General features: G+C 24.3%; 4 protein-coding genes across 7 annotated transcripts in view; 2 read left to right on the forward strand and 2 right to left on the reverse strand.

The window, feature by feature from the left end:
* Positions 1-155: 155 nt before the first annotated feature.
* LOC126897289 (60S ribosomal export protein NMD3) lies at positions 156-2,900 on the reverse strand. The gene is made up of 8 exons (XM_050670799.1): positions 2,680-2,900; positions 2,194-2,614; positions 2,011-2,119; positions 1,610-1,760; positions 1,388-1,530; positions 1,182-1,333; positions 739-1,034; positions 156-674 (listed from the first exon to the last, which is right to left on the reverse strand). The coding sequence occupies exons 1-8, from the start codon at positions 2,721-2,723 to the stop codon at positions 479-481; spliced, it is 1,512 nt and encodes a 503-aa protein (XP_050526756.1). The 5' UTR covers positions 2,724-2,900; the 3' UTR covers positions 156-478.
* A 161-nt stretch (positions 2,901-3,061) lies between these two features.
* Positions 3,062-5,572, forward strand: LOC126897302 (uncharacterized). The gene is made up of 6 exons (XM_050670816.1): positions 3,062-3,261; positions 3,831-4,129; positions 4,204-4,400; positions 4,462-4,540; positions 4,613-4,741; positions 4,906-5,572. The coding sequence occupies exons 2-6, from the start codon at positions 3,836-3,838 to the stop codon at positions 5,305-5,307; spliced, it is 1,101 nt and encodes a 366-aa protein (XP_050526773.1). The 5' UTR covers positions 3,062-3,261; positions 3,831-3,835; the 3' UTR covers positions 5,308-5,572.
* On the reverse strand, positions 5,494-8,257 carry LOC126897312 (glutaredoxin-2, mitochondrial-like). Its single transcript, XM_050670828.1, has 4 exons — positions 8,038-8,257; positions 6,618-6,760; positions 6,452-6,556; positions 5,494-5,718 (listed from the first exon to the last, which is right to left on the reverse strand). Exons 2-4 carry the CDS (start codon positions 6,711-6,713, stop codon positions 5,623-5,625), a joined length of 297 nt encoding a protein of 98 aa, XP_050526785.1. The 5' UTR covers positions 6,714-6,760; positions 8,038-8,257; the 3' UTR covers positions 5,494-5,622.
* A 1,689-nt stretch (positions 8,258-9,946) lies between these two features.
* LOC126895576 (Golgi-specific brefeldin A-resistance guanine nucleotide exchange factor 1) overlaps positions 9,947-14,690 on the forward strand; it is a 17,417-nt gene continuing 12,673 nt past the window's right edge. For 3 of the 4 annotated variants that reach the window (XM_050667593.1, XM_050667596.1, XM_050667595.1), the window contains exons 1-10: positions 9,947-10,384; positions 10,582-10,681; positions 10,749-10,853; positions 10,931-11,158; positions 11,219-11,319; positions 12,656-12,775; positions 12,842-12,944; positions 13,005-13,115; positions 13,203-13,411; positions 13,493-13,670. In XM_050667593.1, the coding sequence (XP_050523550.1) occupies positions 10,298-10,384; positions 10,582-10,681; positions 10,749-10,853; positions 10,931-11,158; positions 11,219-11,319; positions 12,656-12,775; positions 12,842-12,944; positions 13,005-13,115; positions 13,203-13,411; positions 13,493-13,670 (1,342 nt within the window). In that variant the 5' untranslated portion in view covers positions 9,947-10,297. The remainder of the gene's footprint in view (positions 10,385-10,581; positions 10,682-10,748; positions 10,854-10,930; positions 11,159-11,218; positions 11,320-12,655; positions 12,776-12,841; positions 12,945-13,004; positions 13,116-13,202; positions 13,412-13,492; positions 13,671-14,690) is intronic. The other variant, XM_050667594.1, reaches the window with a different exon arrangement.

Raw genomic sequence — 14,690 nt, forward strand, 5'->3', positions numbered from 1 at the left:
TATAAATAATTCTATACATTATATTAGTTAAAATAGTACTAAATACAACAGCTGCATAAATTCAATTTAAATAAATAAAATATTTGATACTTTCATGTTGATTTTTAAAAGAAATCAATTCAAATTTAAATTGACTTAATTGTTTAAAAACAAAATTAAGAAATATTTAATTATATTTTGAAAACTAATTCTCTTTTAATCAATCAATTACTATAAAGTGTAAGATGAATTTCCATATTAAGTTATTCTTACACGGTCAACTTTATTTTAAAACATCATAAATTTGTCATATTTACACTATTAATATTTAGTTGTTGTTCTATATTGTTTAGATTATATTTTATTCAGTACTATTAGGTCCTAGCCTCTTATTTTTATTTGTTATTTAATGAATACATATTATTAATATTTATTTTTAAGTTATTTAACTATTTAAATATTTATTATTAATCTTTAACAATAATATAAAACAAATATTTTATTCATAGACTTCCATAACATCATCTTCATAAATGTATAAATCTTCCATCATCTCTTCAAGACTTATGCGTGGTACATCTGGATCCACATCATCAGTTGTAGCTGTTTCTTGGGCATCAGTATTCTTATAAATATTAACATTTTGTCTTAAATCTTTATCTTCCTCTAAATCATCCATGAATTCATCCATATCACTAAAATATTATGATAACCATCATTAATTACAATTCATTTTAAATACAATTTGAAGAAACTCACTTATCATCACTTTCAAAATTCATTTCATTATCAGTTGTCATACGTTTTAGTTTCCAATTACGTTTTCTATGTCGAGGACGATCAGGATAACATTTTTTGATAAGTATAACATCAGGTAAAGAGTTTTTAGGTAATTTATCAAAATTGGAATCATTTACATTACTATCAGCGATGGCATAACCCAAAACAGAATCCATTGGCTTTAGTAAATGTCCTAAATGAGTTCTACAATGTATAGCATTTGTTGTCATACCAAGATCAGATGATCTCACAACCCATACATCAGCTAACATATGCTATAAACAGATATAAACAATTATATTTTCATACTAAGATCCCCTAAAATAATAACAATTAAAACGTTTTGAATTTTTCTGTTTAATAATAACATTTAAAATTTTTAGCAACACATTCATTTACTTTTAATTTTATACTTCACTTACTTTGTATGAAATTTGTCCTTGTCCTGGGAACAACACTCTATCTTTATCCATAATTGGTTCAATGTCCATCACAGTGTACTCTGTTAACTGTTTACTTTTAAATATACATTGAAAACTATCTCGCCAATAAGCAATACTACTAACTTCAGCCACTAAAAAAAAATTCTTATAAATATAAAGATTACCATACTTAAAAAAAATTTTACATTGAGCTGTTGAAGGATCAATCAATTTGATTGAATTTGTAACTCTATAAACAACGCACAATTGGTTAATTCCTCCCAATTGCTGACTCATTTTCTTTGATAAACAAACAACACTATCTTTCATAATTGGGACAATTTCAACACTAAAAATATTTTTCAAATATTAGTTATACATATAATGAACATATTTTATTAAATCATGAAAAAAAGTTTTATTATTACCTATAAGTAAACTTGTAATTATAAACATTACTATGAATATCATGCGATAACAATTTTTTTGAATGTTGATTTCGACATGGCAAAACAGCAGTCATGAAATCTACAAGTTTACGTGCTTGTGATTCAGTAGAATAAAAAAAGTCCAAACCATCTACCCACATAAAAATTAAAATGCATTACTAAATTTTACAAGTTAATATTTATATTTAACAGTAATATTAAAATCTTAATTAATTAATAATAATTTTAAGAAATAGAGAAATTAAATAAATTCATTATGAAAACATTTGATTTTAACTTTATAAGACATTAAATAAATTATTTAAAATTTCTTAAAATTTCTTCAATTATAGTAATTGATATATATTTATATACAAAAATGATAAAAAATACTGTCTTACTTGTTTCTGGTTTTATTGATAAAGTGTTTTGATGAGCTTTGTGTTTTAACATTAATTGTTCTAAATAATAAAAGGTTTTTTTATTATCACTTTTCTGTCTAACTTGAACCTAATTTGAATAATGTTTTAATTTATAAACATTTTTAAAGGACTAAGATAAAAAATGTATGTATCTAAATTTACCAGAGCACGCCAATAATCCTGAGCTTCCGACCTATGACAATCATCACACATTTGATTTGCAACAGTAAACTCTACTACAAAAACTTGTTGTAGTGTCATACCACTCATTACTTCACCATGAACAGTAAGTTTTACTTTGATACGTTTTGAATGTGGTTCAGTCCATATAAATCCTGCATCAACTAGTTTAACTTTATTCAATGCTTTGAGTTTTCGGAGACATAAGCCTAAGAGTTCTTTAGATTCTAAAGCACAAGATATCCATTCAAAAGGAGGTTGTAAATACCGTTCACAGTTACGACAAAACATCAAAGTTCCTTGTTTAGGTATATCCTGTGTAATATCTACATGAGTACGTAGACATGATACACACATATTAGCTGGATTTGGCTCCATGGCCACACCACATTGACAACATAATCTGAAAATTCAACAATTTTATTGACCGATGACAGACACATTAATTTTAAAATACAAAACACTAACATTTTGGCAACAGTCGACGACACTGTAGTTGGTGCATAATCCATTTTGAAAGATTATTCAACAAATAAACTGGGTAATTAAATTTGAAATTTATCTTAATATCTTGATATCAATATTAATCTTGAAAAACTTTTAATTACTTCCAACTTGGATAATTACATACTTATGCAAGGTGTAAGTAAAAGCAATACGTACATTGTCGAAGCATGTTTTTATTGTTATCAAAATACAATCACACAAATAAAAAATTAGATAAAACTACATGGTGGCCAACAAAATAAAAACTGTCATTTCTGATAATAAATTTGTTTGTGTTACTACTGAATACATGGTTAGTGGTATGTTTGTATTTCGGAATAACAACCTGGTTCGTTGGCTGATTTTTCTCAATAAAGTTCCTGATGCGGTTTAATTTGTAAACGTATTATGATTACATCTTGTGATCTATGTGTTTTGAGATTTTTTATTTATTTAATATTGCTTAATAAACATTTGTTTTAACATTACATTTTGTGGTATAAACTTAATTCAAGTTGGTTATCATAATAGATATCTACATTTTTAACTGCTAGAAGGAAAACAGTAAGTTTATTTCTTATTATTCAATACTTAAAAAGAATAATTACTATTTGATCATTTTAGGATGCTATATTTTCATGGTATAGAATTAGTGAAACGTATAACCCAAAAAATTTATTTTTTCTTAACTAAAATATTTATTAAGTAGAATTGATTGCTACAAAAATAAAAATCTTACTGTTAGAAGTTATAACTATTTAAAATACCTCCAAAGTTAAATGGTTAAGAAACAAAATTAGATGACATTTTTTTTAAATATATATTCTTCTGATCCTACACTGACAATATAGTATTTGATCATTCTATGATTTTAGAACAAAAAATTATTAATCTTGTAAATCATAATTGAAATTGAAATTTTTTTCTAAGTTCTTTGGTATTCATTAAGTTTATCAAATTAATTTAACTTTAAATATTTCATAATAGTTTATTATTTTTTAAATAATTTTTAAGTTTTTTTTGCATATTGCATTTACACTTTACATATATTTGCATTTTAAACAGTTCAAATTTATTAACGAACCTGTAGAATCCAATTTTTGAAATTAAATTTGTTTAATAACTTTTTTTAGTCAAAATGGGAGTTTGTTTTTTGTGTGACTCAAAATTATATGGTGAACGAACACGTGTATGCTCCAGCATCACACCACATAGTAATGTACCTTACCCAGAAAAAATAGCAGAACTTATGGGAGAAGAATTTGTAGTAATTGTAACTCCAGCTGATCATATGTGTAAGCGTTGCACATCACTTTTAACTCACATGGATAAACTTGAAAATGATCTGAAATTAGTAAAAAATGCTATGTTGTCATATATTCAAAAAAAGTATGGTATTTTACCTCCTGATCAACCAGTTAAGGCACTTGACGTATGTTTATTAACTTTGCATTATAATTTTAGTATTTATTTTAACTTGAAATTACTTTAAAATGTTTTATTTAGATTGTTAATGGTCATTTAAAAACCGACGAGTTGGAAATTGGTCAAAGAAAAGTCCCTAGTGGATTAACAATTAGGGATAATTCAGTAAGCACTCCATTAAAAATGTTGAAAACTCAACAGTCTGATAGTGCATCCAAAATGAAGATTTATAAATGTGGTTTCTGCTCATTTCAATCCAAAGAACTTGGACATGTTAGGTTTGTAATTTAAATTAAATTTTTTTATTAGTATGAATAAAATATTTTGTAAAAATATTAGATTTCACATGCGCACTCACATGAATAAAAAAGGAGATGGAGATAAAGCAAACCAAAATGTTAATAAAACATTAACTCCTGTAAGTAATAAACGCTTAAAATTAAAATGTTGAGTAAAATTATATACACATAGAATCTCTTCAATTATATAGGCGACTCAACAAAAGAAGCGATTATACAGATGCCAGGTTTGCTCTACATCTTTTGATAGTAGAGTAAGTTGTCTTGAACATATTCAAAAAGATCATAATCAACAAGCAGCTGCTCCTCCTTCGAATGAAGTATAGACAAATTTTTTTTTCTGAGCACTCAATAAATTTTTTACCTATTTATGTTTTATTTTTAATATTTTTGTTATTAGTGTTCATTAGAATGTAGAATTATTTATTTTAATTTTTAAAAGCTATTTTATTTATAAGCACTTAAATGTTTTAAAATTATTTAGCAAAAATCCGAAGAAAATCAATCTGAACCTGCAAATAAAACAATCAAACCTGAAACTACTGAAGAAAAATCTGATACACCAACAAGTATCACTGAAGGACAAGAAAAAGGAGCTGTTGACACTGATATGTTGTTAAATGATAATGTCCCAGCTGAAACGCCAATGCCTACTGAAAATAATGAACAGGCAGAAGAAGGTGGACAAATACCTGAGAAAGGAGAGGAACCTATGCAAGTTGATCAAGAAAATTCAACAAATGAACAAAAAGGAGTAGATGAAGAGATAGCTACAATTGGAAGTGAAGAAAATAAATCTGGAGACTTAGATATTGAATCAATGTTAGCTGCTATACATAATGATGCACCGCCAACAGTTGATGGAGAAACTCAAAATATAGTTTAATTTTTTTTATTGATTAAGATTACATTGCCTTATATTGGAAATTATTGGATATTATCTATTCAAACTAAAGTTTTAATTAATAACCTTATTATTTCATTAATTTTATGTAATTATAATTAGAGTGCTTTGTGTGACAATTCAATATTTTATATATTAAATGTGCAAAAAAGTACACAACAAATGCAATTTCTTTGAATTTAAATCAACAATTATATTGTAAAAGGAAACTATAAGAAATAAAAAGAAACCATAAAAGTTTAAGTAATTTATGTTAATATTTTTGATAAACTTTATTTGATTAGGTAGTTCATTTTGTTAGTTGATGAGTTTTGCTAACTCTCCATTAGAATTTAACTTCTTAACATCTGATCCTCCTCCAATAAATTTACCATTTATAAACACTCTGGGAACCTATAATCAATAAATAAAATACTTTGAGTAATCATCAAATTAAAATTAATGTCAGAAAATGTTTGGCTACATATAAATTAAAATAACCTAATTAAGACTAAGAAACATAAATCAACAAGACCGGTGATTTATGTTTCTTGATTAAAAACTATTATATTAAGAAAAGTAACATAAAATATGAATAACATTGATCCAATTTATTAATTACTCACATAATTTTATGTGATAAATGTAATTAACTTGCTATCAAATTTGAGAATAATTCTCAAATAAAGTACGTGTTTGCCAAAAAGTACACTTTAGATTAAAACCCAAAATTAATCATAGGTGTTAAAATGAAACTGATCTAATTTGAATTTTTTCCCACTCTGAATAATATAATTATATAAAAATTCTTAAGTTTTTTTCAGAGAGTAATTTGTCAACTTGTGGATTATGCTTCTATAGTTGTTACTCATAAATTAAAGAATCAGAAAGAAAAAATATCACAATTTATGTAATTCTCAAACTGATCTTAATAGTAAATAAACTTTTTACACTGAGTTAAGTTAATAATATTTTTTGTTTTAATTTTTAACTTAACTATTTAAATCTATAATTTGTTAACTTTTAATTTTTAACCTATCAACATTATTAGTATTCTACATAATATAATTATTTCTATTAACTTGTTTATCTTTGCAAGTATTTAATTTTTAAATTAAATTATAAGAATATTATATTTTTAACTTACTGAGCGAGCACCAGTAATTTCTTGCAAAGCATCTTGAATAGCATCCATATCTTCTCTTTCATCTAGCTCAATTGCCTTAAATGTAGCTTTCAACTTAGTAAAAATCTATTTTAAATTAATTTACCATTAAAAACATTTAAAAAAATTAACTTTTAAAAAAATTTACTTCTTTTGTCATGCTACAATATCCACAGGAAAGCTTGGAGAATATGACAATTTGATCATGAGCAATAGCATCTTTAACAAATTGTTCAGCAGCCATTATTTAACTCTTTATTTATTTGAACCCTCTTTTTTAAATTAACAATTCTATATCATAAATATTTCAAATTAATAATCTTTAACTTCACTATAAGTTAATTACCAGTTTTAATATATTCAGCTATGAAACAAAAACTATTAATATCAATTTCCCAATGCTTAACTTTTATAATATTCAGGTTTCTTCTTCTAATTATAAAATAAGAGTAAATATGTGAAAAAATTATCACAATCTAATTATTTATTTGAACTACATGTGATATGATGCACGTCACAAATTATTGAAAAATTGGTTAAAATATGCAAAAATTTTTATGAATAATTACATTCGTTTTGAAATTATCCAAGGCTTTTGGTAATTTTTACTAAGTCATTCTTAAAATTGCAAAACTCAGAGTAATATTAATTTTGATACTATCTACATTATTTTTTTTTTTTATGCAAAGCTCTAATTTAATAAAAAAAAATGGAACCCAGAATATAAGCCCTACTGACTTTCGCTTAAAAACAACCTTTATGTTTATCTTTTATATATGAGATGCCTAAAATATAAAAGAGACTTTTTTTAATATTAAAATAATGGAGTTCAAAGTTGTTTTCCATAAATATTGTATAAAAAAAATATATTTACTACCAAATTGAACTTTTAATTTATCTTAATAAATTTCAGTAAAAATATCACTTGTACACATTGCATTCTATGTCTCATAGTTATAGTTTTTAGTTTACTAAAACTATGTCTCATAAATTTATTATTATAATATTATAAATCTGAAACAATGTTTGTACATAAAGTTATTTTTGAGGTCACATAAGAAGAGTGTTATACATTTTTGGTATTCTTACGAGTTAAAATAGTTTTTATATATATATATATGTATTTATCACTCCTTTAAAAAAAATAAAATTTTATAAATGCTTGTTAATTATTCTATTTTAAACAGAAAAAAATTTCCCAATTACTTCGTCTATCTAAAAGAGCTATTTTTAGAAAATAAATTATAAATTTTCAATTAATTTAAGTAAAATTAACCTATTCCAAAAGTATTTGATAACTTATTGGACACCAAGATAATGTAAAATCACAACTAAAAAATATTGTATTTTCAAATATTTATCATAGTTTACTTAACCCATTGCAATACACATAATTATATAAAAATTGTATAATTTTAATAAGACATAAAGTAATACCATTACAGTACTTATTTCGATAAGTACAGTAATATAATAAACGTGCATACATAATCTTGATAGGTAAATTAGTAAAATTGTAATATTGAGCAAAAGTAATATTTTCAAAATTAATTTTGTAATATACATACCTTAGAATAAGTAAACAAAATTGTAAGATTTAGAGTGGTTTGGCTATTCACAAATAAACTGGTAAAAAATGAATAGAAATACAGTGAAAGATAAGAAAATTAAAATTGATAATATGATCTATCTTTTATGGCTTCGAGTATATGAATGCTTTACGCTCTATGAGTGGTTATTAACCGCTCTAAGTACGTCGTGAGTCGTATGATAGGCACCGACTATAATACTTATTATGCATTATTTATTTATTTTTAATTTAGAAAACAGAGATTACTGGGCTTCACTGAATATTACAAAGGAGATTGTTGATGAGTAAAGAGCTAAATGCCTGGAAACCTAGCGGTAGGATGAAAACTTTCAGAAAATCATAAAGAATAGGAAAAAACAATTCAAAGTATGGCAGAAGTGCAAAAGGAGATAGGATATTTATTATAATTTATTTTTAATAATAAAAAAAATATAAATTATATTTTTATTTTTTGAAATTTTAAAATATGACTATTTTGAAATTAAAAAAACGGTAGAACAGTGGGGTCGAGGCACAGTGTAGACAAGGCATAGATGGGACAAGTATAGATGATATTTGACAGTGATTAAAATCACTATCATAAGAAACGCTTCGATGCAAATCTGTAGATGATAGTGTTTCATTTAGAGAAATTGGTGGATTATTCCAAAAGCAACATCAACTCTTATTTCTTTGATTATATCCTAATTAGTAGTTCTTTGATTTTAAAACATAATTTATAAATAAATACTAATTATAATTATTAAATTTAGTATGAAATTGATATTCAATAATTTAATATTGTAATTTAAACGGAGAAATTATAAAAATAATAAAGAAATTGTATTTTGCTTTATTTTTATGTGTATAAAAATTTAAAGGGTTTGATACAATAAATTTCAATAAAAACTGTTTTTGAGTTAGCTTAAATAGCCAATTTTTTATATGTAAATACTAATTTTTAATAATATTAAAACTTAGAAATGATAGAAAAAGTCTAATTGCAGATTTGAAAACATCGCGAAAAGTTAATTTAGAATGGTATATTTTTGTTACTGATGAAAGTTCCTTGTAGTTCAGTGCATTTATTTATAGTAACAAACAGTTTTTATTGAAATAAAATAATTGTTTGTATGTTTATTTTTATTTATAAAAATATTCATAAATTTTGAAAATCGGACATCGTAGAGTTATTTTTTCAATTATATAATAATATATGGATTTTATAAAACCAAAGACAATAATAATCTTTTTCAATGGGCCATAAATTATTATCAGTATTTATTATTCCTATTGTAAGTGATAGATATGGTAGTAACAAGAATTGTCAATAACAACTTGTTTATGTGACAGCATGAAGACATAATAAATAATGTATACTATACATCAAATTATCTATAGAAAATGGTTAAAAATAACTAAATATTAACAAGTATTTATTGAATAAAAATATTGAAAGAATAAAATTATATGAATTTATATCATCATTAAACTAAACATAGTTTATGTTTTTTAATCCTAAAGAAACTAAATACTATTTTTGAGTTTTTTAAAAAACACAATTTTTTTTTTTACAAACATTAAAAATTTTTAAGAAAATCAGTGTCTTATCTTAAATTGATCACTTTGTACAAATTAGCCGATTGGCGAATTTGTTTATTAAATAAGTCCTTAATTTGTATTTAAATTGCCAACTGAGGCTATATTAACTAAAATAGTGACTACAGTACTTAAATAGTTTCGTATATTTGTATATTCGGTGTACTCACTGGCTATAACAATGACACTATCAGTTCATTTTAGTATTATTAAATGTTCCCCGTTTTACTACGTGTTATCTTAATGACGTGTTATCATTTTATATTTTTATCTTGTACCCAAAATAGCAATTTAGTCATAATTTAAGAGTTACATTCAATTAAATTATTAATTTAATTAAACAAAATATTATTATTCTATTCTTACAAATATTATTTTTCCAATTAATCATATAATCAAAGTATATTGTAAATATTTAATTAAATATTATGCTATATGCATACTGTCTAACAAAGTTTTAAATGGAATATTCTTCTCGAGTATGGAATCCAACACTACTAATAAAAAAATTATCAGTAGGACTTTTAATTACAATACATTCTTAATAGAATAATGGGTATTTTAGTTTATGATCTTTATAATTCAATATATTTTTTCTTATCCATTTTTATTTGTTCTCGAGCTTATTTTTAATTAATTTGAATATTGTTTTCGAGAAAATGTTTGCTGCCAATGGCTTATATATAGTACAAGGGGAGCTGTTAACATTAATTTCAGCTTTAAAAAGAGACCTTAATTCTTATCAAGTGAGTTAATTTTATTCAAACACTAGTTCAACTATTTTATTTTTTAAATTAAGTATATATTTTCTTTGTCTTTTTTTTATTAAAAACAATTGTATTAATTTTTATAACTTTTTAAAAAAAGTATGTATCCCATTTTAAAATTTTCATGTATAAATACACTTATAAGTTCATATGTAATATTAGTAAATATTTATTAGGATGAAGAAAGGTATGCCCCTTGTAAAAGGTTGTTTAAGCTACGTGATGCCATGAACCAAGTGGAAGATTTAATGTCACTTAATTTTGATAATGTGATAGGTAATATATTTTTTTATTTTATAAAATGAATTTAATTTAAATTAAATATTATAATTTAATATTTTAGAACCATTTCTGGAAGTCATCCGATGTGAAGAAATCACAGGACCTGTTACTAGCTTGGCATTAATGTCTATTTATAAATTTGTCAAGTATGGTTTAATTAAACAATGTATGTTTCTTACTTGGCTATCAACATTACATAAAAAATATATATATAAAATTGAAATGATAAAATTTGTTAATTAGGTATTCCAGAAGAAAAATTATTGGTGACTGTTGAAAACATAGCAAGTGCTATTACACATACAAGATTTATTGGAACTGACAAAACTAGTGATGCTATTGTATTAATGAAAACTTTACAGATTTTGTATTGCTTAATAATGTCCCCAGAAGGAGAATACCTTCCTAATGAAAGTGTCTGTGAAATAATGATGCGTTGTTTTAGATTCTGTTTTGAAGTTAGGCTTGGTGGTGCGTACTTACTTTGATAAATTTGTTATAATATTAAATAAAATTTTATTGTGATTATAGAATTTGTTCGGTCATATGCTGAATTCTGTTTGAAAGATATTATACAACTACTTTTTTTAAGGCTTGTTACTTTAGATAAAGAGCAGGGGAATTATCCAAAAGTGAGCTATTATAAATTTACTAAAAAATTGTATTTATTTTTTAAATTTATAACTATTAATAATTAATTATTAAATGAAAAACTATATAGTAAGCTATAATTTGTTCTTTCTAAAAGTATGTATATAGGGTGATCATTTTAATACTAGCACTTAATTTCCCTTAAAATAATTAGTTTTTTTATTTTATTAATTATACATGCATTTTCATTTATCTGTTATAAATTGATTTCAGGTTCCATCCTTATAGAATATAAGGGTGTGAACTTTATTTTTTTAAATGGCAATATACATATTAAAGTAGCTTATAAATAGTAGATAACAGTTTGGTAACAACTCTTAGACCAGTAATTCGGAAGTTATTCTCATTTTCATATTTTGGCTAGAAGAAAAGTATGACCAGACAGTGGCAAGCCCAGGGGGAGAGGTTAGGGGTCATATCCCTCCCCATTGCGTTTTATTCTAGCATCTAGTACCTAATAGCAATAATTGAATAAAGTTGTAGTTATTACATTATATTTGTTTATAAGTTATATTTGTATAACAACATTACATCATATCATACAGAACACAAAATATTAATAAATATTTTAATAAGGCTTGACCTCTAAAGCCCCCTTATTAATCTTTTTCTAATTCTTTCACCCCCATTAAATGTATTTAGTTGTATTAATACCTATTAGTTATGACACCCCTCTCCGTTTAAAATTCCTGGGCACATCACTGTCTTTACTTTAAATTGTTTATAACTTCCGAATTACTAGTGCAATAATTGTTATTGACCAGTCATTTACTATTTTATAAGTACTTTAATATGTATGTTGAAAGAAATATATACATTAAAAAAAAATAAAGTTCACACCCTTATAAGATATAAGGGAGGAACCTAAAAATAATTTTATAACTGATAAATGGAAATGCATTATATATGAATTTATTTTTTTATTAGTTATATATTAATAAAATAAGAAAAAAAATATTCAAAAAACTAATAATTTTAAGAGAAATTGAGTCTCTAGCGTTAAAAGAATCATCCTTTATTTATTCTATTAAATTGTCATTTCCTGTTATATTTCTCATATCAGTAAGACTGGTGGCATAATTAAAAAAAAAAGCAAAGTTTTAAAATACAAAGTAGAAAAATAAAATGTATTATGCTATACAATTTAAATACTAATAAACTTTCAACAATACCATAAGAAATTTTAACAATAAAACTTTCCTTGATTAAAATTTAATATTTTTAATTTATGTTGGTTCAAAAATCAGTAAGGTGAAAATTTTTGAACTGTCTATCTTATGTTATATTTATATTTATGTTATATTGTATTTTTTCTAGAAATTAGGGTTAAATATGAAGAGCTATGGTGATTCATTAAAAGAACATGGAAAAATTAATGAAAATCCCTCAACTGATAAAATTATTGTAAAACAATCAGATAATTCATCACTACCACAAGTAATTATTAATAACAAAAAAATGTTATATACTAAAAATTTTACTCCAATTATCTATTGATTTAAGAATAATATTCCATTTAATGAAGAAATCACTGATTCTACCTGTGAAAATGTCAATGACTTAACTATTGAATCACAAGATAATGATCATTCAACTATTGAAGATGGTAAAAATTAAAAAAAATGTTTTCTAAGTTCTATGCTTTTAAACTACTTTTATTTTAAAGAAGGCTTATCTAGTTTAAACAAAGAAGAAATTTCTGCAACCAGTAACAATAAAGAATATATTAATGGCCAGGGAGTAAGATTTACAACACAAGTCCCAATGATTTATAAAAGTAATATACTATAATCTCTTTAAATCACTTAACTATTTAATTCAATTATATTTATTATTCCTTAATTATATAATATATTTTTTATAGAAGTGCCATACAATACTGGATGTGTTGTAGAGTTATTAAAGTTTTTGGTAGATGCTTGTGATCCACATGATCAACAAAATACAGAAGTTATGATCGGAGTAGGACTAAACTTGTTGGTAATTGCTTTTGAAGTAGGAGCTCATGCTATAAGAAGTCATACAAATTTGCATTCTTTTATCAAAGATCAACTTTGTCGTAATATGATTTCAGTAAGTTTGAGGCCAAAAAAAATTTTTTTTCTGAATATGATATAATTTCAAAAAGTGTATAACAAAATAAAATTATTTTAGTTATTGTCATATGAAAAAATGTCAATATTTAGTTCTAGTCTAAAACTCGCTTTTTTGGTATTTGAATCCATGAGACAAGAATTAAAATTTCAATTGGAATATTTTTTGTCTAATCTCATGAATATTATTGTGAATGAAAATTCAAAAATACCATATGGCAAAAGAGAACTAGCTTTAAGTAATATTTTTTTTTACCTACTATACAATTTAATATAATATTTTATTTAAATATATAGAATGAAACAGATCTAACATAATTTTTAAAACTTTTGATGTTTTTAACATTTTAATTTATGAATTCATAAACTACGTTAAAATTACATTTTAGCTTCGATGCGAAGCTGAGAAGGTATTAATTTTACTATGATGTGTTTTTTTTTGTGTCTGTTACCACTTTTTCTCAGCTCTCACCAAACCCATTTATTTCAATAATACGTCAAAAGATCACAAATCGTATCTAATCTAAGACATTACCCTCAAAAATTGAAATAATTTCCCTCGTTCCCCTTAAATGGGGGAAAACTCCAAAAAAATTACAAATTTAAAAATCGCTAATTTTCGAAATTTTTTCAATTTTTTTAGCTTCGATGCGAAGCTGAAAAGGTATTAATTTTATCATGATGTGTTTATTTTTTTTTTTTTTTGTGTCTGTCACTACTTTTTCTCAGCTCTCACTGGACCGATTTCTTTTAACAATACGTCAAAAGATCACAAATTGTATCTAGTTGAAGACATTACCCTTAAAAATTTAAAAATTTTCCCTCGTTCCCCGCAAATGGGGGAAATATCCAAAAAAATTACAAATTTAAAAATCGACAAATTTTGTCATTTTTTTCACTTTTTTTTCTTAAAACTTCCATAACTTTTTCAAAAATCAACAAATCAACATAATTTTTTTTTAAACTAAAACCTTAGATATTTTCCTTTCATTTGATATAATTTTTTTGAAAATTTAACACTTAACCTGCTCATGGGGGGGGATTTAAAATTGCAACTTTTTTACAAAAACTAACTTTTTCAACTTAATTTTTGAAAATGTTCCGGAAATACTGCGTCCTTTAAACATATATCAAATTAAAGCTTATTTTATGTACTATAAAATGAAAAAAAAAAATTTGTCCCGACACTTTATCTTCTGCATGTAAACGGTTGCCGTAGTTAAAAAAACACTATTTTTGTGTTAAAATTTTCGATTTTC

This window comes from Daktulosphaira vitifoliae, unplaced genomic scaffold (genome assembly GCF_025091365.1).
Source record: "Daktulosphaira vitifoliae isolate Bord-2020 unplaced genomic scaffold, ASM2509136v1 Scaffold_1, whole genome shotgun sequence".
NCBI classification, from domain to species: domain Eukaryota; kingdom Metazoa; phylum Arthropoda; class Insecta; order Hemiptera; family Phylloxeridae; genus Daktulosphaira; species Daktulosphaira vitifoliae.

Coding starts and splice junctions, on each gene's coding strand:
- LOC126897289 (XM_050670799.1), bottom strand. CDS start 2,723: ATGGATTATGCACCAACTACAGTGTCGTCGACTGTTGCCAAAAT. Junction 2,615..2,679: donor TCGTCGACTGTTGCCAAAAT/GTTAGTGTTTTG, acceptor TTGAATTTTCAG/ATTATGTTGTCAATGTGGTG. Junction 675..738: donor AATTTTGAAAGTGATGATAA/GTGAGTTTCTTC, acceptor ATAATATTTTAG/TGATATGGATGAATTCATGG.
- LOC126897302 (XM_050670816.1), top strand. CDS start 3,836: ATGGGAGTTTGTTTTTTGTGTGACTCAAAATTATATGGTGAACGAACA. Junction 4,401..4,461: donor AAAGAACTTGGACATGTTAG/GTTTGTAATTTA, acceptor TAAAAATATTAG/ATTTCACATGCGCACTCACA. Junction 4,541..4,612: donor TTAATAAAACATTAACTCCT/GTAAGTAATAAA, acceptor TCAATTATATAG/GCGACTCAACAAAAGAAGCG.
- LOC126897312 (XM_050670828.1), bottom strand. CDS start 6,713: ATGGCTGCTGAACAATTTGTTAAAGATGCTATTGCTCATGATCAAATT. Junction 6,557..6,617: donor ATTGTAGCATGACAAAAGAA/GTAAATTTTTTT, acceptor AATTTAAAATAG/ATTTTTACTAAGTTGAAAGC. Junction 5,719..6,451: donor AAATTACTGGTGCTCGCTCA/GTAAGTTAAAAA, acceptor TATTGATTATAG/GTTCCCAGAGTGTTTATAAA.